The sequence below is a fragment of the Alligator mississippiensis genome, chromosome 1 (genome assembly GCF_030867095.1).
Source record: "Alligator mississippiensis isolate rAllMis1 chromosome 1, rAllMis1, whole genome shotgun sequence".
Lineage (NCBI taxonomy): Eukaryota > Metazoa > Chordata > Crocodylia > Alligatoridae > Alligator > Alligator mississippiensis.
The window spans coordinates 103250809-103278336 of NC_081824.1; the positions used below are offsets into that span (position 1 = coordinate 103250809).

At 42.7% G+C, this 27528-nt stretch overlaps 1 protein-coding gene across 2 annotated transcripts in view; it reads right to left on the reverse strand.

Moving 5' to 3' along the window:
* The window catches only part of CEP85L (centrosomal protein 85 like), a 200968-nt gene that overhangs the window by 158702 nt on the left and 14738 nt on the right, over positions 1-27528 (reverse strand). For both annotated transcript variants that reach the window (XM_014597387.3, XM_019479562.2), the window contains exon 2: positions 18311-18472. In XM_014597387.3, coding sequence (XP_014452873.2) covers positions 18311-18472 — 162 coding nt within the window. The remainder of the gene's footprint in view (positions 1-18310; positions 18473-27528) is intronic.

Consider the following 27528-nt stretch of genomic DNA (forward strand, 5'->3'; position numbering starts at 1 on the left):
CCATGAGCTCCTCGTTCAGCTCTGGGAGGATTTGGAAACTAAGGGCCGTCATGTGCCGAGATGGGGTCTAACTAAATGGAAGAAGGGAAAAATGATGAATGTGCTGTTCCGTACAGCAGCTGGTCTACTAAGAGAATACACAAATTTAGAGGCACAGATGCATACGGTGGGTAAGGAGTCGCTGGAGCAGACAGCAAAGAGCTCCAGAGCGGCGCTTATCAGAAGCACCGGCCGCATGATACCGCTAGCAGAAAATGGCGCCGAAAGAAGCGCGAGACATCCGGGGGACCCGGAAAAGAGAGGCGGAGCTTCGGAAGACCCGGCGGGGATCCACCTAGCGCCTCCGCCCCCTGAGGTGACGTCGCTCCCAGCGGCCCTGCCTCCTTGCCAAGGGGAGGGGGCAATGGGAGGAGAGATGTACCCAACGCTCCCAGACGAAGAAATTAACTCTGTCTCTACCGCAGCTCACCCGACAGCTGTGATGAAGCATGTTGCGGATGAAGATGGTGCTACACATACCACTGTTATCTCACACACACGCACCCGACCAGAAATTCAAGAGCTTTGCAAGGAATCTAAAATAAGATCAGAAGAAACCTTGGCAATGTGGTTAGGACGGTTAATAGTGGAATTTGGATCTGACACCTTAGACAAAGAAGAAGCGAGTGCCTTGACCCAACAAGCGGCGTGGAGCAGAGGACGTGCTACCGACTTGAATGTGGTCACAGACAGTGCCCACTGGCCCATCCTGCTCCCGGCGCTCGTAGTGGGACAGGTAACCCACAAATTTCACACCTGGCACGAAGGTCGTCCACAGAAGGCTACTGCGGAGCAACTCCTCCTGGCTATAGTTGGGGTGTCATATCTCTCATGGAGCCCAAGAACAAATCCAATGGGACTAACCGCCGTGCAACGAAAAGAGAGATGGGCTCATCGCGACCTATCGGACCCTGGGGCAATCCCAACGCCCTTTGAAGCTATAGATGCCTGTGTGGAGGTATATGGAGGAGCAAATGCCGTTACACTCCGACTCTTCTTGAACCCAATGGCAGGTCAACCAGTGGGAAATCTCTTAGGCCATCTCCCACGTCTACAAGCACTTACGAAGCAAGGTGAAGAAGCTTCTGATGATATAAGGGACCGACCTTCAGCATACCCAGCCGGAACACTGAGACCTAGACGGCAAGAGTACACCCCGCGGCGAGAACTAGGGTGGTCACCTCCAGGAACCCCGAAGGAAAGAACCCTGAAGGAAAGAACCATGTTTGGTTTTCTTCTTTCCCGCACCGGACTTACAAAATCTCAGCTGCGAGTTTTGGGAGAACGAACCCAATATCGTATAGCCGAAGCATTAGGATTTAAATTCGAGGACCCATCAAAAAACGAGTAATGGCCGTCGGCTCTGCCGGCAGCCTTCTCCAGTTCAGACCTGACCCTACTGATTCTCGACCATACGTTGAACTCACTGTTTACAACCCTACTGATCCGGATGACCAACAACAAGCATTCTTCCTTCTCGATACTGGAGCTCAAACCAATGTGATTACCTCAACGATACCTCACCAAAAGACTACCAAAACGATCAAGGTACAAGGGCTTAACACTACTGCCGTCACAACGAAGGTCAAATTTTGGGTCCAAGGCCACCAATACCCCCTAGAGGCTGTCCTAGGGGGCATCAACATTTTAAGGATCCCGGGAATAAAAGCACTTGACCTTAAAGAACAAGTGCTACAGGCATTACCCATTATTATCCCAGAACAGGATTGGCATCGACCAACGCTTCGTAATAACTCCACCTGGCGATATCGACCAATCTTGACTAAGGGTTCTCTAAAGCAGTCCCTTACTGACCTCCTGCGGCGACTCGAGCAACGAGGCTGCATTAAGACCGTAACGGCCAGCACCTACCTGTCATCAGGATGGGGAGTTGAGAAACCTGGGAAACCTGAGGAAGCCCGGCTAGTCGTAGACTATAGAGAGGTTAACAAAAGGTGTCACGTACTTCAACAACCTAATCCTTCTACTCTGCCACAGTGTATATGTTTGAGATGGCACAGTTTCAACAAAGTAAGTGGGTCAGAGTCACGTTGGATTTAAAAAACATGTTCTTTTCCATCCCGATAACTGACCCGGAAGTAATACTAAACACGTGTATTGATGGCATCATGTACAGGTGGACGGTCTGTCCACAAGGATATCACAACACTCCATCACTAGCCACTGGTGCCATGAATAACACCCTGAAGAACTTTTAAGCTTCATTCTCTCTTCCCCCAGAGAAAGAACTAAAGATTTGGAGTTATGTCGATGATATCGCCATCATGGGTTGTGATAATTCCGTTGTTACTAGTATAGTTAACCAACTAGTCGCTCACCTCCAGAGTGAAGGATGGACGATTAACAAGGAAAAGTCATGCCTACATCCTGTAGATGACATTACGCTCCTTGGTACTCGATACATCGGTTCCATCCGCCACGGAATTTCGCATGAGGGTCCTGACATCGATCCATTAAAAACATTCTTCCCTACTATCAAGAGGCACTTTCAACAGCTTTTGGGTCATCTGAATTGGTATCGGCATTATGTTGGACCTAGTGATTTGGCACTCCTCACCAAACTGCAGTGACAGATCCGTAACAAATCCCAAAAGTCCACGCCCTGGACAAAAGGAGATCAGCAGAACCTGCTTCGCCTTGTAGCCACGGTTAAAGATACACAACTCCATGCCATCGATCTGGGTGAGTCACTAACCATAACCCTCGGGTTCACCACCAACCACGTGTGGGCTGTCGCACATAACCCTCACAATGAGCTAGTATATACAGCCCATAAGACGCTTCAGGCAGCACAACATCGATATGGAGCTATAGGAAAAATCCTCCTAGCCGAACAACTGGTGGAGCCATTAGCAAGGGGGCATGGGACGTTACGCGCTCCCGGTGCCACATTGTTACCCTTGCTGGATGCGGGAACAATTGACCCACATTTTCAGGGGGAATCTAAGACCTGGAATACACTAGTGCTTACTCACCATTAAAACTGGCATTGTTGGAGGTTGGAAGACACAGTACCTGATCCAAGCCCAGAAGATGAGGAGAAGGTCCCTACATTGTATGGAACTTCTGCCCCGGCATGGATGGCCTCAGATGGAACCACCCGACATGGCGGAGGCTATGGGTATTATTGCAAAGCTTGTAACAATAGAGAAATATTTCAAGCCGACCCAGATGATAATTCGGCCCAAAAATGTGAATTATTAGGATTCCTTAAGGTACTAGAACATTGTTTGACACATCATAACAATACACTCCCCGTTCCAATCATCGCAATTGATTCGCAATATATTTATAAAATTCTTACTGGTACAGCTTTTCCCTCTGAAAATTTGAACAATTGGCAAGATATCTGGGAAACGTTAACTAAATTTGTGCGCCTCCCGTTGATTAGGCACACTAAGTCCCATCATCCAGATACCGATCCAGTGCATGAGGTAATTGATAAGTTCTTAGAAGATCCACTCCGAACCGACATAGTCTTGCCTATCACATCTACCTCCAGTCCTGAAGTAAATCCATTCCTCACGTGGCTTCATGAAAATTGGGGTCACCCGGGACCACGAGCTTGCCATCAACGTTGGTGCCGAACCCTTATGGAGCCGGCCTCATACGGAGCTCGGCGCGATTGGGAAAAGGTAGCTCAGGCCTGTGAGATACGTGCTAAAGAAAAGTGCCATAGAACCAAGCACCAACTTGGAGCTTTCGATCCTTCACAGTTTCAGGCAGGAAAAGTTTGGCAGGTAGATTTGCTAGGACCCCTCCCAGGGTCTAAGCCGCCAAATAAAGGACTAGTTGTTGTCGATTTGGGAACAAGATAGTTACAGGTTGTCCCCCTACGGAAAAGTAATGCCACTGCTGTCATTTCTGCTCTGACTGCTGTATTTGCTACCTGGCAACCCCCTCACGAGATTCAGTCTGATGGAGGACCCCCATTTAACTCTAATGCTCTAGACAAATTTGCTCGTCTTCACAATGTAGCCTGGCATCTTCATTTGCCGTACCACCCGCAGTCCAACAGTGTTGTGGAAAGACACATAGGCCTGTACAAAGAACAACTTCGCCTCAGGGGAGGAGGGACGTTTAAAAACTGGACTAAATTCAATCATGATGTTCTCATTTCACTAAACACTGCTAAACCGTTATGGGACGAAGCTAATGTCCAGAAACCTCCACCTTGGAGCCCAAGTTCCAACCAGACGAGTTAGTGTGGATTTCAATACTGGACCCCCATCAATCTCATCCACAAGTTCACAAAGGGACCGTTTAGCGGTTGGGACAATATCCCAATACCTATTCTGTCCATTTGGAAGAGAAGCCCGATCGTCCTCCTATTATCGTTCATCACAACTGGATGACACGCCGTTCCAACGTTCACCCAGTATCCTTACAGTAAATTTAACTATAAGTCTCTTTTGTTTTGTGTTGTTGTTTTCTTTCTTTACAGGACTGACCCCATAAAAGTAATAATCCACAACCGCCCAATTGTGAGATTCATCGAGCACCAGACTGCAGTTCATTCAAGTCAATAGAGTGATGGTTGTGAAGGAGACACTGAGACGGCGAACGTCCATTTGCTCAGAACTTGCTATAATACTATTTTCTTATTTTATTAAGCATTTTATTGACATTGTCTGTTAATAGGAGAGGACGGACTGACTACCAGACGAGGACAGTCCCAAGCAGACGTTCTCCAATCAGACGATGATCAACAGTTGTTGTTATATGTTCAAAGTTATTGTATTTTGTAATTTGTTGAAAAGACCGGTCTATCAAGTTGTTTGTTTATGTATATATATTTTACTGGTTGTTAAAGCTTTGCCAGGTCAGTGAGTCCCGAAACAAAGATGCCGTACGATGTGCTCATGTGTCTAAAATTCCAGTTGTGCCATCGGCAAGGGGGCATGTCACAACCCAGTGATTTTGGTGCCACGGCACGGTAGAATTTTCCCGCCACATGACAGCCTCTTGCAAAGTAAAGGTTTTCTGTTGCAGTAGAAAACCCCCGGTGCAAGAGAGTTCCCGCCATTCGAATGCAAATTTGTGTCCCGCTATTGGCCAGTTCTAAATTATTCCTACGTGGCAGCTAGTAATTGGCTTGCTAGCCGTTGAAAATTTCGCGTGACTTCCGCCCAAGTCAGAGAACTTTGAGCACGCTGCAGAGTGCCTCTGGAGAGATCTGACTCGTGGCTGAGCTGATCGATAGACTGATCACCTATCGATTCTTCTCCCCGTCGCCGAGCGCAATCCCAGACGTATCCTTTTCCCTGCCGGCCTGATTTGTAGACGGACGTGCTGGCCTGAGCCCTGCCAGCTGGAACAACTAACGTAGTTGTTCAGACGACTGGACCGTTTTCGTCGCAACCGCAAGCGACATAAGTAAAGTTTTACAACCATAAAGCTTTCTCGGCCTCTCTATTCACCAGCCCGCCCCGACGAACGAGCAATTATTAAATCACCTCAAGTCGGCTTTGGCCGTCTGAGACAGTTGCATGTAAGAAAAGCGTAGCTGCAGATATGACCAGAAGAACCAAGAACTTCAAAAATCTATTAACCACAAAACACTATGCACTACAAGGGTGATATTCAATCTACACCATAGTCCAAGGCTTCCATTCCTCCATATCCTCAACCCTTATGCACAAAACCTTTTTACTCTTTTTCCACATGGAAACAGGATTTCATTTTAGTTTGTGTGTGCAATGCTCACAGGAAGAACGAAACATTAAATACTCAGAGAAATAAGCTGTATTTAAGAGGACACCTGAGTACTATAAATGTGTATTAGGTGACTTCAGGCTTCGATATTACATGTACCAAAACAACACTGCAATTATAGATTAAAGGTTTCTGGTAGGAAGCTGTCCTTCTCGCTACCACACCTGAAGGGCTACTCAACAAACCAAACTTTGTAATAACCTCTTCTGTCTCAATGAAAGAGAAATAAACAGGAATAGCAAATAATAATGTGGTGCATAAAAAAGGAGTGTGTTTGGGGAAAAAAAAATCTGCTTATTAATCAAAAGAGAACTGACCTAATGTTTGATTAAGCCAGATCATGCTGGCAACTCAAATATATGCAAAAGAACATGAACAAACTCTTCAATAATCACATTTGCAATCTAGTTTTCCAGAGGCAGATCAAAACTAGCCGGACACACACTTAAAAGCAGCCTCCTACAATGCAGAGTTGCTTCTCTCCACCCACCAACATTGAAAAAGAGCAGCAGTGTCTGTGTGACTGACTAGGTTTCTGCAGTGCAGACTTGCATTACTGCAGCTACCACATGAGCAACCATCATCACAGCAAACCTTACCTATGCCACTGGGAGGGGAGAGAAAAAAATTGCATTTGATTTTCCCCTCCATTTCAACTGAAACTACAATGTGTTTTTTTTAACAAATGGTTAAATTCTGCAAAAGCTCTCACAAGAAGGAAGTAGAATAGTCTTAAGACAATCTAGAACTTTAGTCACAATTTTAAAATTAAGTCAACACATTACTTGCATTGCTTGACAACAATAATAAAGTTGGGCCATATTCACTGGAACGATCTCATCATTACTGGTACTGAGCATCATTTTGGGTCTATTCTGCAAACTCAGAATCTAATGAACTAGTAGGTTTCAAGCATCAAATCATTCCTCTAGACCCAAGTTCTTTGACAAAATCTATTGCTCATCTCAGCAGACCAGGCCTAAGCTACCTTAGAGCAACTTGTGAGCTGTTGTTGGGCTGTTGCAGGGACCCAAAACACACAGGAAAATATAAGCATCAGCCAATAGCTTAACAGCCATGATACCCCTTTTCCATTGGTTATGTCCCTTGCTGTAGCAGTAGCTGACAAAAGGGACTCAAAATAATGTCTTCCCCATGGGGCACAAGCACACATAGTAGCTAGGGTCAGAAGGGACCTGAACAGATCGTCTAGCCTGACCCCCTACCACAGGGGCATGTGTTTCCCATGGGACAAATAGCAGCAGTACATATTTGTGCCACTGTTTTTTGTCTCTAGGCACACTAGCACACAGCAAATTGACCTGGGTGGGGTAGGAAAGGCTGGGGCCAGCACCTGTGCTGGTCCCCGCAGCCATACCTGTGGTCCTGGGAGCCTTCCAGGGTATCAACAGTGCCCAGCTGGCTGCTCAGAGCCTGGCCAGCAGCCAGTGTGTGGTTCTGGCCAGCCAGGCTCTGTTTCTGGCAGCACAGTCTGCTCCTGTGTGCATTGCACCACTTATTTAGCGGTGGAGGTCTTTGGGGTTTGTTTGTTTTTTTACACCAGGATCTCCAGATGTCAAAAAAACTGCTGCACTACAAATTAGTTTTGTAGCAAATGGGTGCATGTGTGCTGCATACAGTTTGCAGTGCCTCCAACAGCTCTGAGGTGCCTCAAACAACATGTGTGCGTTTGTCTGGATGTGCCCATGGTGCATAAAGGCCTAGTTCTTGGGATCACTGGGTGCTAACACAATAAAATCACAAACTTTACACTGCAGTGGTTTTCTCTTGAGCAGTTAATGCCAGCTTTCTGGCTAAATCAGGGACAGGCAATTATTTGGGCCCATGGGCCAAACAGGCAGTTCTGGGAAGCTGTCATGGGCTGGTAAGCATTCCCCTCCCTCTGAAAGAGCCCAGACAGCACATGTCCTATGGCTCCTCCCGCCACCACCACCAGTGCTCAACAGCAGCCGAGCACAGTCCCAGTCCTGACCACGGCCTGCCCCATTCCCACTCCAGACTTGTCCCGGCAGAAGTGGACCAGCTCCAAACCAGCTGGAACCCACACACACAGCCCAAACCTTGGCCCATCCCGCGCCTGCTCCAAACCACCTGCCCACGCTGAACAGTGGCAGCAGCAGCAGCAGCTGGGCAGAAGCTGATGCTAGGTGTGGGGGAAAAGTGGCTGCCTCCCCCTCACCACTGCCAGGCTCTTCTTGCTGCAGCCGCCCGGAGACTGTACCCAGGGCTGACCTGCAGCTCCTGTCTACTGCCACTGCTGCCCCACTGGGCAGCCCAGAGACAGTGGTGACAGCAGCAGAGAGGAGCCACAGGGCAGCCTGGGTGCAGGCTGTGGGTGGCTACAGCTAGAAGGGCCCAGAAGTGGCAAGGGGGAGGCAGCTGCCTTTTCCACCACTCCCAACAGCAACTTCTACCTGGCCACTGCCCAGTGTGGGCAGGTGCAAGCATGAGGTGGGCTGGGGTTAGGGCTGTGTGTGCAGGTTCCAGCTGGTCCGATCTGGCCGGGACAAGCCCAGAGTGGGCACAGGGCAGGCCAGGATCCAAACTGTGCGCATGCGTCCCCGCCAGTGCCATAGGGTTGGGGTCAGCGGCAGCCAGAAGGAGCCACAACCACCTGGGCTGCCTAGAAATGCAGTCCAGCCACGAGCCACCGGACAGCACCTGGGCCGAACAGCACCTGAGGGACCCACTGTGGGATGAACGAAGTCCCTCTCCATGGGCCTCATTTTGCCCACCTCTGGGCTAGCAGACTGTCAGACAGAATGCATTCATTCCATCCAGGAAGAGCACACACCAACTGCTGCAGCTTCCTTAGCCTGACGAAGGGTTTTTGAACCCGAAAGCTTGCTTAATAACTATTCTCCTACCATTTAGGTTGGTCTAATAAAAGATATCAAATTCACCCAAGGAACCTTGTCTGCCTATATCCTTAGACCAACACGGCTACAACCTAAACCCCAGGAAAACCTAGTAATTAATCATTCCTGCCTTTACCCTAAGGACAGGTAAAATTAACTTTGAAGGGTATTAAGCACTTTTAGAAGAAACAATTTTTCAGTAAAACAAGTTTTTTGTCATGCCTTGCTCTATTCTTCATAGGTCAAACAAGAACAGGAATGCTCGTTTATGTGGAATGGCAGGAAGAGGTGTTTGTCTTGATGACCATATGGCTGTATGTAATGGAAATCAGTCACCAAATATATTGGCATGGCCAGATGTTTGTATGGTCACACATTCCATTTTCAGTACAGGAAATTTCTGCTGTTCAGACACCTGCAAAGCTACCTTACTTAAGGCTATAATGCTGCTTTTCCCAGAGGCCTGTACCCACTACATCTCAGCACCTGCCAGCATGCATGGTTAGCATTAGTTAAATTTTTTAGAAGCCAGAATACTCATTCACCATCTTGATCACATTCATTACGCTTTAGTTCAAACAGAAATTCAAATTCCTGAAATTCCGCCCCCCCCCCCACCCCCTCAAAATATTAAAAGTACTAGATAACTTTTTGGGAAACAGAATGGTGAATACTGCCACAATAAAAAATTAAGTTGTTTTAAACTGATCACTTTTGACTGGCATGAACAGAACACATTTCTAATATATTTGGAAAATTATTGTTATACATGTTAATTGGAAACTAAAGTCACTGAGAATTTAGTAAAATTTAGATAAAAGGCAATGGTTTTTTTTTTTTAATTAAAAATGGGGGGGTTATTTAAATCAGATTTTTTTATTTACTTGTATTTTTTTGTTAAGATGCTTTTTAAAAAAAATAAACCTGTATAAACATAGTTTTCATTTAAGATACATTAGAGCTCAAAATAACATCATGGAATAGAGATTATAACTTCTAATTATATACTATTAGAGACAATATATTCACATAAGTTTTTTAGAAAAGTTTTATAAATAGGTCACAACAGGCCATGGACTACACTGGTGGTCCAATCTTATCGGGTTCCCAGAGGCTCCTCTATAGATTAGTAAAGATTAAAGAAAACCACTCTACCCAACACGACTCAGTGCTGTCTAGAACAGGGGTGGGCAATTATTTTGGCTGGAGGGCCGCTTAAGTTTTGGTAAGCTATTGAGAGTACCCCTTCGCCTTGACAGCTGTCCCACCCCCTGGTTACCATCTTGGGTTTGTCATCTTGGAAGCAAAAAGCCCCAAATTTTATACTAAAAATCAAACATCCACAATAACATTTTTTAATTTTATTTTTAAAAGATATTTTTGTCCTGTGTGTTTGTGTCATGTATATAGAGGTAATAGAATAATAGCTCAAAATGAAGTTTTACTCTTGTATATTGCAGAGGTGTGGAGGAGCAAGGGGTATGTTTCTGGGGCTGTGAGGGGTATGGCGTTTGTTGTATGTGAGGAGGTGCATGTGTGGGTAGCAGTGAGTGGGCACACGGATGTGTGGAGGGGTACATGTAGGGAGGGATGTGGAGGGTATGGGTGAGTGCAGTGTTTGTGGGGTGTGCAATTTTATGTGGGGGAGGGTGTGGTTGTTGGATTTGCAGGGGAGGGTGTGAGGGTATGGTGTGGTGTGCATGGGATCCCTGCACCTTTAACCCAGCTAAGCACTTTTGTGCTTCCCTTTCCAGGAGAAGTATGAAAGGTCAGACCAGGAAGCAGGGATGCCAACCCAAGGCAAAAGGGTTACTTTTTTAAATCTGAAAATTAGAGGGGGGTTTTAATCAGAAAAACCAGGATCCCTGCTGATAGCAAAAGTTTCTTTTACCAACATTTTGTATATTATGCAAATGTAACCCTTTTGCGAAGTCCTGGACATAGGCTGGGTTCAAATTTACAGGCTCCTATGGGCTACAAAGTCCTGAGAGAATGCAAGGTGCTGTGCTCCCACACACAAGATGCCTCTGCTCTGCATGTCCAACACTTGCCTCCAGGTTCTTTCAAACAAGAAATTTTCAATCAAGCTCCTGGTCACTTTTTTTTAACTGACAGCTCTATTTTTTTCCAAGGACTTCACTGACTTGCATTTTTTTAAAGGACTGATGGCAACCCCACCAGGAAGAACTGTGGCAGAGTGGGAACTCCTGCCTGCTTTAGGTTTAGATAACCCTAATGCAGGCAGCACACACTTGTGCTGCAAGCCCTTCCCAGTCTGGCTACATGAGGCAAACAGGACAGTTTCACCCACCAAGGAGGCAGTGGTGTCCCACACTGCAGTCCCCCAGTTGAGAACCACTGGCCTAAGGGCTTGTCTACAGAAGCTGTGATAAGCTAGGCTGAGATTTTAAACATCTATTCCATGGTAGACAATTATCCCACGGTGAGAGTGTCTTTGTGCAGCTTATGTTAAAATTACTCCAATCTGTAGAATAAGAAAGTCTGCATAGAAATGGAGTACCTATAACATCGTGGCTATTCTACGCAGTTTCACTAAGTACACAAGGCTCCATGTCCAAGTCCTTCTTGCTGGGAATTTGCTACAGTCATTCTTTCCTATCTATTAACACCTGGAAATAAGTCATATTATATGTTTTTTCAAATAAGCAAACTTTCCCTAAGTTTTGTTTAAATCCTCCTGAAAAATAAGCTTTTATTTATCTTCCCTCAGAAGAGAACTCTTATATAGCAAGTAATGATAGTATCTCTTCTATAAAGAAAACAATTTGCTGTAGACTGAAGTGCACAATTCCAATTGTCAAGACAGATAAAATCTAGATAACACAATGGAGCTTACTCACAGAGGCAGAGCACTCCTTTTAAAGACTCAGACTTGGCAAACGTAACGGAAGGAAATTTGGAAAAGAATAGCCAACACATTTATTTTTTTCTCGATTCCACCCCTTATCCCTACCCCCCTCCTCCAAAAGTAAAACTACACCATCGTATTCTGTCAATGACCTGAAAGGATCCAAAGGCTCAGGGACTGATTAACTCTGGACTGCATATGAATTACATCTTCCAGATACCATTTAAGCAGAACGTGAAAGTAAGAATACTTCATATTTTCAAGCTGCATGCACTGACAACAACAGAAGCCAACAGCAATTGCCAGCTCGCAAAATTGAGACCCCTCAGCTCTTCTATTGTCATGCCACCTTCACTGGAAAGTTACATTATTGTAAGAATGAATTGTAAGAAGAAATTGTTTTTTAGATATATTGGGAGTAAAAGGAAGGCCCAGGGAGGAATAGGACCACTGCTAAATAGGCAGAAACAATTGGCGACAGACAGGGGGGACAAGGCTGAACTCCTCAACGAGTTCTTTGCCTCAGTGTTCCTAAGTGAGGGGCACGACAAGTCTCTCACTGGGGTTGTAGAGAGGCAGCAGCAAGGCGCCAGACTTCCATACGTAGATCCTGAGGTGGTGCAGAGTCACTTGGAAGAACTGGATGCCTTTAAGTCGGCAGGCCCGGATGAGCTCCATCCGAGGGTGCTGAAGGCACTGGCTGACATCACTGCAGAGCCACTGGCGGGAATATTCGAACGCTCGTGGCGCACGGGCCAAGTCCCGGAGGACTGGAAAAGGGCTAACGTGGTCCCCACTTTCAAAAAGGGGAGGAAGGAGGACCCGGGCAACTATAGGCCAGTCAGTCTCACCTGCATCCTTGGTAAAGTCTTTGAAAAAATTATCAAGGCTCACATTTGTGAGAGCCCGGCAGGGCAAATTATGCTGAGGGGAAACCAGCACGGGTTTGTAGAGGGCAGATCATGCCTGACCAATCTAGTCTCTTTCTATGACCAGGTTACGAAACGCCTGGACACAGGAGGAGGGGTGGATGTCGTATACTTAGACTTCAGGAAGGCCTTCGATACGGTATCCCACCCCATACTGGTGAACAAGTTAAGAGGCTGTGATGTGGATGACTACACAGTCCGGTGGGTGGTGAATTGGCTAGAGGGTCGCACCCAAAGAGTCGTGGTGGATGGGTCGGTCTCGACCTGAAAGGGTGTGGGCAGTGGGGTCCCGCAGGGCTCGGTCCTTGGACCGATACTCTTTAATGTCTTCATCAATGACTTGGACGAGGGAGTCAAATGTACTCTGTCCAAGTTTGCAGATGACACAAAGCTATGGGGAGAAGTGGACACGCCGGAGGGCAGGGAACAGCTGCAGGCAGACCTGGACAGGTTGGACAAGTGGGCAGAAAACAACAGGATGCAGTTCAACAAGGAGAAATGCAAAGTGCTGCACCTAGGGAGGAAAAATGTCCAGCACACCTACAGCCTAGGGAATGACCTGCTGGGTAGCACAGAGGTGGAAAGGGATCTTGGAGTCCTAGTGGACTCCAAGATGAACATGAGCCGGCAGTGTGACGAAGCCATCAGAAAAGCCAATGGCACTTTATCGTGCAGCAGCAGATGCATGACGAATAGGTCCAGGGAGGTGATACTTCCCCTCTATCGGGCGCTGGTCAGACTGCAGTTGGAGTACTGCGTGCAGTTTTGGGCGCCACAGTTCAAGAAGGATGCGGATAACCTGGAGAGGGTCCAGAGAAGGGCCACTCATATGGTTAAGGGCTTGCAGGCCAAACCCTATGAGGAGAGACTGGGGCACCTGGACCTCTTCAGCCTCCGCAAGAGAAGGTTGAGAGGCGACCTTGTGGCTGCCTTTAAGTTCATCATGGGGGCACAGAAGGGAATTGGTGAGGATTTATTCACCAAGGCGCCCCCAGGGGTTACAAGAAATAATGGCCGCAAGCTAGCAGAGAGCAGATTTAGATTGGACATTAGGAAGAACTTCTTCACAGTTCTAGTGGCCAAGGTCTGGAACGGGCTCCCAAGGGAGGTGGTGCTCTCCCCTACCCTGGGGGTCTTCAAGAGGAGGTTAGATGAGTATCTAGCTGGGGTCATCTAGACCCAGCACTCTTTCCTGCTTATGCAGGGGGTCAGACTCGATGATCTATTGAGGTCCCTTCCGACCCTAACATCTATGAATCTATTACAATAATGCTTGAAACGGCTGACAGTGAACACAAACACATACCTCAACCACAGAATTAAAAAAATATGCTTTCAAAACATATTATATTTTCTCACATGCAACATGCCCTAGAATAAAATACACGACATGTCTTTGAAAGACAGAATGAAGGGGGAAAAAAAGATCTTTCTTTATAGCAGCAGGTAGGAAGCCAAGCCTGCTCATTGTTCTGGTCTCTGTGGATCACTGCTGATTTCACTTAGCTTTTGCCCAATAAGGCAGAAACTGTCTTTACCATATTTCTTGCATGTAGCGCTCCCTGAAAAACTTGCAGGGATGAAGGAAGAATGGGGTTTCAAAAAAAGGTACATGCTGTCTGAGAGAAAATACAGAATATAAAATCAGCAGGTCACGCCTCTCCTCTAACCCTGCACTAAACATGTGCTAAGTTTTACTTAAGTCACAGAAGAAAGAAGTGACAGTATGCAAGGTATCTCATGAAAAGATTATATACACAAAATTTAGTTGTCATGACTACAGAGATGTATTAATCAAAAAATGCTGTTTCTTGTGTTTTAGACTGCAAGCATTTTTGAGACACTGCATTATACTAGGAAGTTTTTTGAGGAGGAACAAAAGATGAAATTTTGAAATAGTGGAAACCATACCTTCACAGCTAGCTGTACCACAGCCATATGTATACCAAGATATTGCAATTAAAGCTAAATTAATTAGATAAAGCTGTGACCAAAAACAGAGAGAGAAATAAATTCAGTTCAGAATGTAAAAGGTCTATCCCTTTGAACAAAGCATTTTGTTAAACCAATTCTGTAAAATTACAGTTTCTCTGATTAAAAACTGTATTACAAAGAAAGAAGATTACATCCTCCAAATTATGACTTGTGCCACTTATCCCTCAAAGGCCATCTCTGCAAATAATTAAGGATCACATTTTTAACACAGACAATGCTTACAATGGAAAGAGACTTCAAGTCTTCTTATACAGCTGTTGCTGAAATTGTTCTTGCATAAAGAGACATTTCTGACGGCTGTCTGTCTGATACCAAGTTGCACAATGGAGGTACAGGCTGATGGGTAAAAGGTTTGCCAGAATTGGAAATATCAGCTGACTACTCTTGGGTGTGGAAGTACTGGAGGGAAAGTATTAGCGTAGTATAATATGCATATATTTGCCCTTCTTGTGCTTGTAGATAAAGGAAATTACATATGAGACAAGTATTTCCTCTCTCAGTAATTTGAAAGAAGTGATAACTCACACAGGTATCGCTGTGTTTCAGGGAATACAGGGTACCTAGAAGTTATCAGAAGTGGGGGGGGTTTCTGAACCCTTTTTCTATTTTAAAGACTTCTGTTTATTTCAGTGAGAGTTATACAAAGTTAGGGTCCATTAGGCCCCATGCTGTATTTTCAAACCTACATACTTCTTTATTACCAAGACTTCCTTCCTGCTGCTCACATCCCTGACCTTTTGTTTCTTTCCACTTAAGCTCTAAAAATGTAATTAGTTTTTTGGCCTAAATCTGCAGCACAGGCAAGAACCTGGGCCCACAATTCCACATGTGAGGCAGCTATCACATCAAGCCCTTGGTGATTCATTCACCATCTCTACTGTTGTGGATTAGAAATTCATCCAATCTCCATCCCCTCTCAGGGAGCCTGCCAGGGAGATGGATGCATAAACAAGGGTGCCTCAGACAGTTTTCAATGCAGCTTTTCAGCTTTCTCCCACTAAAATCTCTACTTCCATACAGTTCTTACAGGAAACTGCCTCCTGTACTCCCAAAGAGAAATGCAGGGAATTTTCAGCAGCTGATGTTATCTTCACAGGCTTCTGCAGAATCTATAGTGCCTTGAAGATCCTTAAGCCTCCAACCCCTCTTCTCAGAAGACAGATGAGCTCTGATGTCAGTCCAAAAGAAAGTTTCTATGCAAATAAAATTCTCTAAACCCTTGCTGTTGGGTTAGCTACTTTTTAAAGGCAGGTTTACAAAAGAAAATAGGTTTTCTGAAATATTCTTGAAGGAAGAGGAACCAGAAAGGAGGGAGCGGTCCAATATTGAAAAAAAAATTACTTTGCTCCAGAGAACAGTATAATTCAGATTTTGTTCACAAATATAATATACTTCTGGGACAACCAACCTAAGCCTTTTTTGGGAAATGCAGCATATAAATCCAATTAATCAATCAAGCTTATGTTCATTATTTTTTAACATCTAGTTACCATTTCAAAATTATTATTTCCCCTAGCCTCTTCCTCACCTCCACGATTCATTCAACTTCAACTGGCCTAGTTTTGTTGCCAATTTCAAATCCTGGTTTCTACCACTGTTTGTGCTTCTAATGTTGGATATTCTACTACTGATCAAGGTTTCTCGTCCCTTTGGTGTGCGTAAAAAAAAATAAAAAAAAATAAATGGACATGTATTTCCCCTCTAAAAATAATACATCTTTAAGCCAAGAAGCATCGTTTATACCACATACCTTTAAGTTCTACAATTTTATGACAGAAAGAATACTCCTAAAATATTAACATCCTTTTTCTTTAATATCCTTTCAAAAACATTTTTTGAAATGCTATGGAAAAAACAAAAAAAGAAAACCGCTTAAGATCCATTCTGCGCTTCAAACAATGTATTGCAAAACAAAATAAACTTTTTACCAAAAAAAGGTTAAAATTAAAATGCATTTTTATAAATGTAAAATAAAGCTACAGGATTGTTAGATTCAGAAGAAATGAAGTAACAAGGCCATGTTTCATTTTTCCAACATCACTAGAAATTGAATGATTTGCTGACTTGTTAAAAATAATTCTTCTCTGTAAAACCCCTGAGGGCTACCTTCACAGCACTACACTGAAAGCAGATGGCCCACACTGAGTCTCTAACTACAAGTCTGACCTGGCAGTCCTACAGAAATCACAACGACTATGCTAATTTTTTTCTGAAGAAAGGCAGTCAACCTGAAATTTAGGCTATTATTGAGAGAGAGGGAGAGAGTGTACCCAGGAACTCAAACTTTCAATCCTCCTGCCAACTTATCTTACAGTTACATTTTCCTGTTCTATTTTGTTTGTTAAACTGTTTTCCTCTCCAGTCAGGAAAATTTTCAAATAGTAAAGCAAGCAGGAAACTGATGGATTAAGCAAGAGATATAGTGAAACTGATTTTACACAAAGTGTGTTCAAATGCACAAAGTAAGCAATCAGAAAAAAGGAAGGAAACTGCAACAACAGAAAGTGAAATTACTACAGATGTTACTTGCAAGAACTGTAGGTCACAGATGTACGGACAAGGGTTACTTAAATTAATTACAGCCTTGAAAATAGGTTTGATAACAGTAATCATCCTCATTTTTCTTCTTTTTTCATATAAATGTTTATGACCACTGCTGGAAGTCTTGTCTTCAGGTATAAAAAAAATCTTGTGCAGACAGACTGTTTCATTTCCTGTCCCTACTCAAATGAGGAAACCCTCAAGAAGAAAAAAAAAAGTGCTGCCATCCACATGTTCAATCCCAACTCACTATTTTGCAATCCCTAAATATTAACTTGTGCTTAAAAAGAAACCCATTGTTCTAGTCTGTGCAGGGGGAAAGGGGGCTTTGCCTGAGTGATGGCTGAAAACAGAACCCTAATGATGCAAAAGTAAGCATTATTTCTCTATAAAGCCAATCAAAGTTGCTCTTAAAAAACCCACATACTAAATTTGCAAGAAGAAATGGTTTTAGAAACAAAGGGGAAGAAAGGCAGTGCAGTTTTCCTCTCCAACTGGCAAACCTAACAAGGGATGCATTCATCACTCAGGAAAGGATTTTCCCTACTATAAAGTCCTTAGAGGCCCTAAATTCTGAGAGATCTTCACGATGTCAAGAGCAGAGGGCCCTGCCTTTACACTGGGTCAGGAGTCCCATCCCGTGCTCCCCTTTTTCCTGGCTGCAGATGCCATGGAATTGTATTCTGAATTTCCGTTACTTTACCTTGGAAAATCATTAGGGGGAGAGGGCACACATGTCCAACCCTGTCACTATCCAGCACAGACTCCACCTATCTTCTCATTCACTTGCTGATTATATAGAAAGTCTTTCACTGGGTCTGGGGAAAGGCATGCTGCTGCTTCTGTAAGGGTAGAACTCTTACTGACCTACCTGATGACCAACTCTGAGGATTCTGGGGAACATGATTTGTTCCAAACTTAGTTTTAGCCCTCTCTAGATATTTCTAATTAATCCTTAAATCCTTTGCAACTTCATTAGATGGCACATAATAAAATGCAATGCATATTCCCCCAAACAAAAGACAAAGTGACATGAAAAGGAACCCTCCTCCATCTTTCTCCCAGTCCTGTAATTAAACTACCTTTGCTCCTACACGATAACACTGCCATATAACAGAGATGTAAGCTAATGCATGCAATTCAAATTAATCAAATCAACAAAAAGCAATGTCACAATCCATTAATAAAATTGATAACGGTGTATTCTTTAACAAAATTCAAAGGACATTAGTATTTTAAGAAACATTCACCATTAAAAACATACTGGATCATCTCTCTTGCTCAAACACTGAGAACTCCAAAATTTAAGAATGTCAACTCACCTTCCACACTATCAGAACAGGAGGTACCAATGCCTGTGTCCCCACTGTCGGAAGCTATACTGTGTCTTCTGATATGGTTACTTTGACTGCTTGATGGACTATTAGTGGCCTGCCACAAGGATTCAGTACCAGGCAACCATCCCGCTGAAGAATAATCTGAGCCTATAAAGAAGGAAATCAGAAGTCTGTCATTCCGGATATAGACTAGAAGTCAAACAGCACTTACACATGAAGAAAGGTACAAATCAGGCTCTGTGTACCCTATTGCAAGCTTGCCCCAAATACTGCACCAATTATTTCTATAGCAATCAAGCACAAACTTACATTTCTTCTAATAGGCTCACATAAATACAAGGCACTCATCATTTTCATATTTTATAAAAATAGAATATACAGTAGCATTCACATAATTTTTAACAGGATAAATACATTTATTTCACTGCCCATTTCTGAATTCAGTTGTCACCACACTGAATAATTTTGTACTGAAAGCATGCAAAAGAAATGAAAAAGAGGAAGGAGACAGTTTGGACAACTGAAAAGATGTATGACCCTTGAATATGAAGGTGGTCACATAAAGTTGTGGGACAATTACTCTGCCTGAATGCATTCTCTTAAATAAAATGAGCATGGAAACAATACTGAACCATCTTTGGATTTTTCCAGAGAGATTTTATTACTCTGCAAATTTACTCTCAAATCTATTGTTTTAAGCCTGCTATAGTGTCAAGGCCATTGCAAATTGAAGACAACCATGTTTCTTTACTCTTTTCACTATAAGAACTATTTTTAATAAAGATGAAAGATTATATTCTAGAGCATAATTCTGAGGAGAGAGATGGTTACTACAGCCAGGAAATTGCAGGATGTGCACACCTAGTCACAATTAGTCCCAAGAGGATAATCATATGCTTATTTCTATAGCCTTCTAGCCCAGTTGCCCATCACAAAGCAGATTTTCATCAACCAGTATCTTAAGCATATTGTCCAGGAAGAAGAGTGGATAGGTATTAGAATACTTCAAATCAATAGCTCAACATTAAAACCTAGAAACACTGCGCAACCTAATTATTGTTATATGCTGATCTGGCAATAATTATGCTGCAGTTTCTGTAACAGATTATTTTTATTAAGTGATAATGCTGATCCTACAATAGCAACTGTTCTCACCTGGTACACAGGCATTTTTCTTCCTTTTAGATCATTTAACATGAATATTCAAGTTTATTAAGTTCTACCGAAGTACTGGGCTTCCTTGACAGTGAACTGCCATTGCACAGACAAATCTCTGAGAAGTGAATGCAGTTTATAAACTGATGAAGTAGTTTATATGAAAAATAGTCCCATCTATCTGCTAGCCAAATAGTTGCCAAATATTGTATTACAATGAAATACTATGTCCACCACTTTCTAATTTTTTAGAATTGTAACTTAATATCCCCTTCATTTTTGCATACCTTTGCCAGCTACACCCATTTTTCTTTTTCCATAAACAAGATCTTTGTTTCTTCCCATATTAAGTCTCCAGTGTTGCCATTTCCTGCTTTCCCCTTTGCTCCCTTTTAGCTTTTTCCTAAAATCTGCTGCCTCTTTTCTGATTTGTACCACAAGCCTCCCTTGCAGAACTCAGAAGTGCTACCAGACTTAAAAAAATACAATAAAATACAGGGAACTAGGCAGGACAACCTTTTTTGACAGTGATAATCTTACCCAGCAGCCGAACCTGGCAAGAAAGAGACTGCTGATATTCAATAAAGTGTACCAGCCCTAAACTCCATTTAGGTCTCCATATCATCCTCCCACATAACAAGAATCTTACTTATCTGAAACTACTTCATTCCTTTGTAACTAACTGAAAGAGAGAAAAGCTTTCATTTTGTTGTATCCCAACTCCCACCACCAATACATCCTTCCCCTCTCCTGCACCCAGCATCCTGACTGCTGCGATGGAGAGTGTTACTTTTTCCTCCTTCCATCAGTTTCCTTCCCAGCCACTAGCTCCAGTATCTATCTTGCTGCTCCTAGGTGTTCAAAGCAGAGTAAAGTTGACCTAAAGCAGCCTTAAACCAATTAAGCTCAAAACATTTCAGACTTTGGAGAGAACATACTGCTTGGCTGAGGGGTTTACATTGCCTTTCCTTTTAATACCATCGAAGTGCAAAAATAGATAAAAAGCAAGATTCTTGTTGATATTGCAGCCTTTATGACACAACCATATGGGGAAAATTTTATCAAAATAAATACACAAAATCTTTCTCCCCAGTGCAGCAGAAATGTTACCACCATGATGTTATTGCAATGTTAAGTGCCCACGTCTAGATCTTTTTGTATATTCCATTTTTTATCATTATTCTTTTAATTTAAATAAAAAAGGGACAGCTCCTGTTGACTTCCATTCAAGTCTATGGTGACTAAACATAGCAAGTCTCCTACAATATAAAATGATATGCTAAAATGACTTATGAGGACTGGCTGAAAGAACTTGGCTTATTTAGCCTAGAGAAGAGAAGACAGAGGGGATTTAATAGCAGCCTTCAACTACCTGAATGGGGGTTTGAAAGGGGATAGAGAGCTAGACTGTTCAGTGGTGGCAGATGACAGAACAAGAAGCAACGGTCTCAAGTTGCAGCAAGGGAAATTTAGGTTAGGTATTAGGAAGATTTTTTCCACTAGGAAGGCAGTAAAACACTGGAACAGGTTACCCAGAGAGGTGGTAGAAGCCCCACCCTTGGAGGTTTTCAAGAGCCAGTTAGACAAAGCTTTGATTGGGATGATCTAGTTGGGGCTGGTCCTGCTCTGAACAGGGGGCTGGACTAGATGACCTCCTGACGTCTCTTCCAACCCTAACTTTCTATGAGTCTACAATCGGGTACTACAGCAGGGATCCACACCATCAGTGGGCAGAACTATCCCACGCCAAGAGAAGTTCTAAGAGTCCTTGTGACACTGGAAGGCCCAATGCCTCCAACAACTATCTTGTGTACACCCATAGGGCCACTCCTGAGAAATTAACCATTCCACTGTGCTGTAGTGTGCTGAAGCAGAGAGGAGAGTAGAGGGCTTGCTTAGCCCTAGCTAGTACCTCACCTCCTCATTACCCATTAAACAGGCTTTGTGCTAACAAAGGAGCAAGTCAATATTCAAGGGAAATGTCTCAAGTTAGAAAAAAAAAAAATTTAAATGTCCACTATCTATTTTTGTACTCAAAATATGCCCAAGGATTACTGCTGTGGCTGATCCCTTTGCAACAGATATAAGATGGCAAGCAGCAGGTAAGAAAGTTTCTTTGTATTGCCTTTTTCCTTGTACACTATACCAAAAGTAAAATACATTCTGCTCATCAATGGATGCAGCATGTCCAATGTCATAATTCTAGTCATTGAGACTTTCTGATGCACCATGGAACAGAAAATCATCTATTCATCTATTTTATCTTAATGTTCTATACCTGTATTTTGCATAATAGAAGAAAACCAATATGCACAATGGCTCTCTAATATGCAGCAGTTTTTTAAACTAAATTTACTGTTCAAAGAGACAGAATGCAATAGGTTACTCCTGTTTTTACACTGAGAAACTGAAAAACATTAGTTTCAACAGAAAGTCAAATTACAGTTTTGAGTGTCAAATTGCAAAGCACCAATTCCAAACTAAGGCATTTACACTGCTGCTAACCATTAGGTGCAAACTAGGAAACAGAAGACCTTATATGCTAAATGAATTTAGCGTATTATTTTAAAGTCAAGCTCACTAGCTTTGGGTATCTAAATAGAAACCACTTGACAAAGTCAACACATCTTCTCATGTCCCCCACCTTCACTTGGGCACAATTCTGTTAACATCTGGCCTCTCACTTTCACAAAACTCAATCTAAATGAGCCAAACATAACTTCAGCAGATGATATATATGCAAGCTTCCCTACTCTACACTGCCAACACTCCTGAATTACACTGCTGTTCCTACCTTAAACCTGCCAATCACCAAAACTGCCAATCTTCACTCATCTGGGAGAGCAGCAACTAACAGTGGTTGCACACTGCCTAGAAACAAAGATGCAGTATTTCAACTTTTGACCACTTCTATCTCCATATGCTTGGCTACTTTGATTTACTCCATAAATATCTGCTCCATAAAGATAGAAATTGGTTTCAATTCCTTCCAAAGGTACTGCAAATGAAAATACCCAGGATTCTGACAAGGTCCGAAATGTTGACATACTGTATTTATTTGAATATAAAATAAGGTTCCTTCCTCCCCCCACCAATTCACATTGGGGAAGAAAGCCCCTTCTCTTACATTTGCATACAAGGAAACTGTACTAAACACATTGTCGATCTTTGAACTGCTGCTAAAAACAGCATATGCTCAGTAATAGAAACCAACTATCAAGTTATTAAATGCAGCTAACACTGAACATGACTATAAAACACATGGTCCATATTAGGCAAACATGCTGATAGGAACCTACCACAAGGATACTCTAGTACATCTCTTCTAAATAAGATATATGGTAATACTCAGTGAGTACAGTCCCCTTCAGCACACTCTTTTTCAAGTCATGGTGAGCCACTACACCACATACATTTTTACTTCCTCTTCACTCCTATAGCTGAGCTGTGCCTTTCTTTCCCATTTCCAATGATTCCTGTTTCTTCACCAGCTTTACATGTATGGCAAACATCACAAAACAGGGTCCCAAACAGTTCACCCAGAATCCCTCTGTTGGATCCGTCTCTCAGTCTGGTGCATATGATAAGCGTGCCCCCCACTCCTCCCCTATGAGGCAGAACCAGACCAGGTTGCCCTATGCCTCATCTGTGTATCAATTCTTGGAGGCTCCCAAGAACACCCGATTCCAGTCATGAGTGGGGGGCTAACTAACACACAGATTCTTTGTGGGGGATATCTGGAGCACATATACATACCAAGTAGTGTTGAGCTGTGAAGTTACCATGGTTTGAAATGCTCTTGATTTTGCTGAGGCCCAACCCAATGAACTATATGGTATATAATGAGCCTTTTGGCTTTAGATTAATAAGATGCATAGTTTGTATTATTTGTCAGTAGGTACCAAAGTCTACTCAAAAGTGCGTTTAAGGAGTATCTGTGCTAAAACTTGCACTACTTTCAAAAAACATAAAATGCATCAATTCTGGATGAACTGGATCTCTAGGTACTGAATGATTATATCTATGTTTATTTCAAGGTCAGTTTTTTCAAATTTATTTCTCACTTCAATGTGTTCAGGGAGAGCAGGGTGTGATAGTAAGCAGCAGGGGGAAGAGGCTCAAGGGGGAAAAAGTTGGCAGGGCAAGGGGAGACCTGATCCCCCCCCTCCCTGGGTTTTCCAATAGCAAAAAGGGGGAAGAGGAAAACAAATCTTGAAATGTAACTGCAGAGTCAAAAAAAATCCTAGAAGAAGAAAAAGGACACAAGGACAGATGATGTACCTAAAGTAGCTTTTAAATTGACTGTTTTTCAAGTTGATAATGTTCCTTTAATAACAAGCTGCACTTGCCATCCCTGAAAGATCTAGCAAGAGACAAGTATGATTCATTCAAGTTGAGAGAAAGAAACTGTGCCCAGAGGGATTCCCTGAAGATTCAAACAAATAAGTACCAGAATATGTAGATCATCTTGAATGTACAAAATCAAAATAAGTATTGGTATGCTGATCTGTAATGCTGAAGCAAATTACATCCAGATAAATAACACTGTCTATAAGCTGTGGAATTTCTAAGACTTGTTCTAAGAACTTGTTCGTAAAGCATATAATGAAGGTTCCTGCTATCAGAAGTGTTGTATTTGTACCTTTCTGTAAAGTACATAGATAGCATACTGTAGACCAGCTGTCAGCAACATCTTGTGGACAAGCAAACCAGCCCAGCTCACTCCAAAGGGAGGTCACCACCACAGATGTAACTAGTATGGTTTGTGCCCAGGGCCAACAACTACTTTCTCCACCCAATCTGTCTGCTGCTACGCCAGCCCTCCCCGTGTGTTAAGGGCTGCTCTTTCACCCTCTTATTGCATATGCCCCTTCCTCTTTTTGTCTCCATCAATTTCTGCTATGGGCCAATTCAGCAGGTGATAGAAGGAACAGCTGCAGTAGGGGGCCACAGGAAAGAAAAGGGATGGAGAGTTGCAGTAGCAATATAAAGCACACTACTAGCTGCCATTTTTGACCCAGTGAAGCCTCCCTCACCACCACTGCTGATTCCCCTAATCTGCTGATGTTTTAACACGCAGCAGCTACAGGCTACATAAGATCACTTTCCAGGTGAGATCCAGCCTCTAGGCTGTAAACTGCTGACTTCTGATTTAGGTCACAAACAAATGAAAAGAGATAATACAATTACTGTGGTATACCATTTTTGGATTAAATGAGCTGAAGGAAACCTAGCATAAAGACAAATTTCACATTTTGAGATTGAAATTTTAACATTTCACATATTTCTATTTCAAAATGCTAGTCATTCTAAGGAAATTCCACAAGACCTACACTGGCATTTATCATTTGTAATATTACTTTTACAATCCAAAGCTAAAAAATTTAAATTTTCAGAGGAGGAACATGGAGGAAATTTTCAGAGGAGTGCCGAACATACCCAAACCTGAAGAATACTTTCTATACCAGTATAAGTAAATTCCACAGTATCATAAAAATCATAGGGTCAGAAGATACTTTGAGAATCATTTAGTCCAACCCGCTACATAAATGCACCTGACATATGCATACTCCACCTGACCAGTCTTAACAAAATAATTAGAAAGTGTTCAAATAGTTCAAAGCCTAAGCTCAAAAAAACCTGAACAGAAATACTGCAGCCATTTGTAAAGTAGGTCTTTACTCACATAGAAAAGTTAAATTCAATGTAATTTAAAACTCAAATTACCAGCTAACTCTGAGATGTAATGAAGTAAGTAGCCTGAAATTCTCTCCTTACCTTCATGTCATAAAAGTGAAGTTATCTGCAAACACTTCTGTTTTTCTAAAGAAAGAGAAATTACAGAGCATGTGCAGGTGTGGTTTGGTTGACATGTATGTGAACAAATCAGCATGGCAAAGTGAGCGCAGCTAAAATCTCTACTAAATTTCTTTACTTAACATTGTTTCAGTTTCAGAAGGGCATTTCCATTCAGGGCAGCTGAACCATCTTTCAACTTTAACTTTTCTGAAGACTCATTTGGGAATATTCATGGGTTTATCCAATGTAGTATTTACTTAACATGGAGTAGAGGAGAGTCATAATTTCCTTCCAGTTTTAACAGGCAACTCTCTCAGTGCCACTGAGTGGCCAAAATTGTACTAAAACTGGCCTATGCAGCATAGGAAATTTGCAATGTCAGAGTTCCCAGCACACACTTCTTCTAAGGACTGAAGAATAAAAAACTACAATATAGATGAGAGGAAATCAGCTACCTGCCAGTACCTTTTCTAAGGTAGGAAGGAAGAGATCTTCTACTGTATGGGTCTTAGATCACTGGGGGCAATCTTTTTGGCAGGTGTACCATAAAAGAGCCCCCGTATGCTCCAAGTGCTATTCTGATCCCCTACACCCCTGCCCAATCTGCTATTCTGCTTTCCGGCCAATATTTTAGATATTATAACCACCCTACTCCTAATATGAAATAAGACATAGATTCATCTATGAATCTATAAGACCTTATAAAGTGACCTTGTGTGTTAAATAAAGACAAATCTAGTATCTATAAAAGATACAAATCCTTCAAGCCAATAGGAGTTTTCAAATCCCACAGAGTCAGTGGGAATTTGAAGGTGGTCCGCATTCTGCATTATGCAGTCCTTGGGTTATAAAGCTTCTTCATGCAAGTACTGAACCTTTGCAGCTTTTACAGCAACAGCAATATAAAAATATTTTACAGCAAAATATTTAATACACAACAGCTGCAGATGTTACAACACTGAAGTAATGATTTTACAATTAGCCAACCCCCCAATTTAAGATTTTCTAACTAGCAGGGCTATAAACAAGCACAAAAGTGACAACCCGTGTATTTACACAATCTCATTCTGTCCATAACAACCTTAACAGGGATGAAATATAAACAGTTCTTCATTTGGTACAGCCCACCACTAAACAGAAGATTACACAAAACAAAGGGAAATAGGAAGTGTGTCTTATGCATCTTAAGCAACCAACTGCAGACATTTTATCTATGGCAACAGTTCCCAAACTAGCAGTCACAAGCCTCACAGAAATTCAATTACAGCACACACGCTCACTCTAGAATTGGAGACACCCAAGCAAGAAAGATGGACTTAGAGGCCACGTTCAGCACTGTTCCCTCCGCACCTAGCTGAGAGCCTGCTTAGTAGACAGTCTCTACATCTTCCAGCACCATCTACCACTGCTCCTGCAGCAGTTAGTACAGCTTCAGGCTATATTAACCTTCCCAAAAACCAGGTCAACATGTTCCTAGAAGAAAGTTGGGGTAATGGAGAGAGTATTGGGGCCTGAAAACTGCATGAAGTGCCTCTACTGACAGCACTCTATTGATGCAGCTGGCCTTGGACTCCCTCAAGAAACACAATGCCCAACTGTAGGGAGCAACTCCCTTCACTGCCCAGGAGAAAGGGAGTCAATGGGAAATCTTTGCAATGCACTTTTTACTCACAATAAAACTTTCCTCCATCATTTTATAAGGGAGGGGACAGCCTTGTCCATCTTTGTTACTGCATTTTCTGCTTTGTTCCTCTTCCCAGCTTGTTTCCCCTTTCTCTGACCTCCTCTAACACCTTTTCTACTCTATTTTTCTATTCCATCCCTCATTGGTTTATTATTGTTTGCAGCATTAGCAGCAAATGAGCACATATGTGTAAATTGCCACTCAGGCTAAAGAGAAACTGGCTACAATTAACTGTGAATCAGCTTATTCATAAAACCAGCTACAGAAGACAGTGCTGAGGCAAAATCATTACTTTGGTTGTGGTAAATAAAAATTTTGTCTTCCTCAAGACATTTCTACGCTTAATGTGAACAAGCGCAGACACTGTGGCTTATGCATTTTGATTGCCAGAAATACTTGGCAAAATTCCTTTCCACATACACTTTGGAAAAGATTTCAGACCATGAATCATGTAATAGACATTTAGAAATTAGAACTATGACCTAGATCCACAAGCCTATTTGGACTCTTAAGTCTACTATTTATGTGCCACCAAGATCTTCAACACTGCTCAGCTGTCACATGA